This window comes from Priapulus caudatus, unplaced genomic scaffold, assembly GCF_000485595.1.
Source record: "Priapulus caudatus unplaced genomic scaffold, Priapulus_caudatus-5.0.1 Scaffold577, whole genome shotgun sequence".
NCBI classification, from domain to species: Eukaryota; Metazoa; Priapulida; class Priapulimorpha; order Priapulimorphida; family Priapulidae; genus Priapulus; species Priapulus caudatus.
This window is the reverse complement of record NW_014577638.1, coordinates 125,743-129,736: the sequence shown is the minus strand read 5'-3', so window position 1 is coordinate 129,736 and position 3,994 is coordinate 125,743. Positions and strand designations below refer to the sequence as shown.

Genomic DNA, 3,994 nt, shown 5'->3' with positions numbered 1-3,994 from the left:
AGAAAGAAAGAAAGAGAGAGCGAGCAAGAGAGAGACAGAAAGAAAGAAAGAAAGAAAGAAAGCGAGAGCAATAAAAAGAGAGAAAGAGAAAGAGAGAAAGAGAGAAAGCAATAGAAAGCGAGAGAGAGAGAGAGAGAGAGAGAGAGAGAGAGAAAGCAAGAGAGAGGGAGAGAAAGAGAAAGAAAGAAAGAAAGAGAGAGCAATAGAGAGAGAGAAAGGGAAAGAGAGTGAGAGAAAGAAAGCGAGAGAGAGCGAGAAAGAGAAAGACAGAGAGAGCGTGTAATAGAGAGAGAGAGAGAGAGAGAGAGAGAAACAAAGAGAGAGAGAAAGAGAGAGAGAGAGAGAGGTGGGAGGGGGAGATACGTACACAGGTGTAGCAAACTTCATGTCTCCTGCAGATGTCACCGAAGAATTGCTGGACGTGTGGTGGCGCCCCCATGCGCCTCGCTATCTCGCAGTCCGTGCTCAGCTCCTCTACTGCTGGACATTCGTCATCATTATCGTCATCATCGTCATCGTCTTCGCCGTCGTCTCTACTAGCGTAGGATCGCAGCAGGTTCATGAGTTCTGCCCTTCTCTCCGGTGAATAGAGACTGTTGTTTTCCTCCTCCTCTTCTTCCTCCTCCTCATCCTCATCTTCATCCTCTGCAACATCACATAGTTACGGGTTGATACCGTGTGTGTTGTTTCCCCGCATCCAAGTATAGCTATCATTAACCCCCGCCCCCGACACCACCAACATCACCGCCGCTACTGTCGCCTTTAACACCACCGCCGCCACCGCTGCTGCTGCGCGTGGATTTATATGATGACTAAACTCTTTTTCATGACGATCTTAGTTCGCCATGTTTCGTCACATGGCGTCGCTGAATATTCAAAATTAATTGATCAATCCGTTGACGTGTAGTAAAGTAAGTAGTATTTTCAGACTACGGTCTGGGTTGCCATGGCAGCTGGAGCGAATATAATTCAAGATGGCAGGGAAAAGTGCAACAACAATGTAGTCGAATAAAACCATTTCGTGTTGCAGTGGTGAGAAGGAACAGTCTCCCGAGTAAAGAAATAAAACCGAGAGTCTAAGAGATAAAAACCCATTTCATTTCACGTTTAGATAATTGTCGAGCACCGAAATACAGCCAATGTTGTCTAACGTAGATATAATGGTTGACTTTGCTTCAGGGGAGCGAACCGTGACCTTGCCATTTCATGCGTGCTGTAACGCGACTCAGAGTTTACATAGCGCTATCATAGTAAACATTAAACGAAACGAAAGAGAAAAGTGGAGGCGGGGAAGGGAGTGGATGCAAGGGGAGAGAGCAGGGCCGGGGAGAAAGTGAAGGCGGTAAAAGTAGAGTTGACGGGAGAGAGTGGAGGCGGTAAGAGTAGAGTTGAGGGGAGAGAGTGAAGGCGGTAAGAGTAGAGTTGAGGGGAGTACAAATGTTGAAGGCAGATAAAAAATGTTGAAGCTATAGACATGGCAAATGTTGAAGGCAGATAACGAATGTTGAAGATAGAGATGACAAATGTTAAAGGCTGATGACGTATACTGAACACAGCTGACAAATGTTGATGGTCCAGATAACTATTCAACTGCAGACGTGTAAGCAATTAGACATAATAACGTTGCCCTGACGGGTCAGTCCAATCAAACAACAGAGGTGCAAACATATTAGCTAACCCTAACGAACATCTATGATCTAAACCTATATGATAGCGATACTTATGAAGATGATAGTGATAGTAATATCGATAGTAAAGGTGATAGTGATAATGATAGTGATAGTAAAGTTGATAGTGATAATGATAGTGATAGTGATAGTTATAGTGTTGGAGATGACTATTAGCGCTGTCATGGTTACGTCATCCTACCTAGTGTAAACCAGGAAGTGTAGAATAAGCGTGAAGCACGTCACCGCTCGTTAGCACAGAATTTTGTATTTGCGATCAATTTTTAAAAAGTGTAAGCACAGCTCGCATTGGCTCTTTGTGATACCTGTTTATCTTAACATGACGTTACGTTTTTTAAATTTCGTAGTTTTAAAGTGAGGTTCGCGTAAAGCGTACGTGCGGTGTCTCGTTGTCATAGTTACTCTTAATCTCGCCACACAGACACAATCGCAATCGCAAACACTCGACGCGAAAATGAACGTCGTAAACCAACACCTATTTCAAATATGTCGCCTACTAGGTGAGACCGTCAATGCTTACTCTGTCACGAAGTTCCGTCGTCGCGTTTGACGATATATATTTACGGAGTTATTGGCTTTGCCTAACCAACCACTCTTGATCGATAGTGCAAACGTACAATGCACTGCATTATATATGAGCGCCCCTTCTGACACAAAAACCATATTAAAAAAATCGATTTCTGGCTTCCATAGAAAGATGGTTAGGTGAGGGCGACATGCCCCAAATACCTCCATAACGCACTGCGCGCTGTACCAATAATCCCCTCAAATTCTATCTTCACCGCCTTCACTCTCTCCCTCAACTCTACTCTTACGCTTTTCACTCTCTCCCTAAATCTACTTTACGCCTTCATCGTCTCCTCATACTTCTACTTTACGCTTCCACTCTACTTTTACCGCCTTCGACTTTTTCGCCCTTCAACTCTACTGGCTTACCGCCCCACTCTCACCCCCTCAACTTCTACTTCTTACTCGCCCTTTCACGTCTCGCTGCCCGGATCAACTTCCTACTGTACTTACGCCTCCACTTCTTTACTCTTCTCCCATCAATCTTACTGCTTACCGCCATTCACTCTCTGCCCCTAAAACTCTCTGCTTACGCCTTCACTCTCTCCCACGCAATCTACTTTTCCCGCTCTTCCTTCTCTCCCCTAACTGCTACTCTTACCGCCTTCACTCTCTCCCCTCAACTCACTCTTACCGCTATTCACTCTCTGATCCCCTCAACTCTACTCTTACCGCCTTCACTCTCTCCCCTCAACTCTACTCTTACCGCCTTCACTCTCTCCCCTCAACTCTACTCTTACCGCCTTCACTTCCCGCAACTCTAACTCTTACCGCCTTCACTCTCTGCCCTGTCAACTCTATCGCTTACCGCCTTCACTCACTACCCTAACGTCTACTCTTACGCCTTCACTACTTACTCCCATCAACTCTATCTTTAGCCGCCTTTCCACTCTCTCCTACACTCTACTCTTACCGCTTCACTCATCTCCCCTCATACTCTACTCTTACACGCCTTCCTCACTCCCTAATCTACTGCTTACCGCTCGTCCTTTCTACCATCGAACTCTACTCTTACCGCCTTACTCCTTCCCCTCAACTCTATCTTACCTGCTTCACTCCTCCTCAACTCTTACTCTTACGCTTCCTCTCTACATTCAACTCTACTTCTTACCGCTTCACTCTCTCCTCACTTACTCTTACCGCCTTCACTCTTCCCTAACTACTACTCTTACTTACACCGCCTTTCCTCTCTATCCCGCTCAACTCTACTTCTGTGACGCGCTACACTCTCTCCGTCAAGCTACTCTTTTACGCTTCATCTTTCTCCCCTGGCCTGCTCTTCGCCCTTGCATCCACTCCTCCCCGCCTCCCTATTTTCTCTTTCGTTTCGTTTAATGTTTACTATGATAGCGCCTATAGCTAATACTCTTGAGTCGCGGTTACAGCACGCATGGTAAATGGCAGGTCACGCGGTCGCCTCCCCTGAAGCAAGTCAACGATTTATTCTTACGCTTAGACACATTGGCTGTAATTTCGTGTGCTCGACAATTAGATGAATCATACGTATTGAATGAATGGGTTTTTATCTCTTGACTACTCGGTTTTATTTTTTACTGCGGGGGAATGTTCTCTCACTGCCTAACACGAATGCAGGTTTCTTTTATTCGACTACAGTGTTGTTGAACTTTTCCGCTTGGCCATTCGGAATTGAATTATATTTCGCTCCAGCCTGCCCATGGCACCCAGACGCTTAGTCTGAAAACTCTACTTACTTTTACTACACGTCAGGATTTATCCTC

General features: G+C 45.5%; 1 protein-coding gene across 1 annotated transcript in view; it reads right to left on the bottom strand.

The window, feature by feature from the left end:
• Positions 1-3,994, bottom strand: part of LOC106811807 (protein IWS1 homolog) — a 46,626-nt gene that overhangs the window by 2,442 nt on the left and 40,190 nt on the right. Inside the window, exon 4 of the mRNA XM_014815527.1 lies at positions 368-645. Within this exon, the coding sequence (XP_014671013.1) occupies positions 368-645 (278 nt within the window). The remainder of the gene's footprint in view (positions 1-367; positions 646-3,994) is intronic.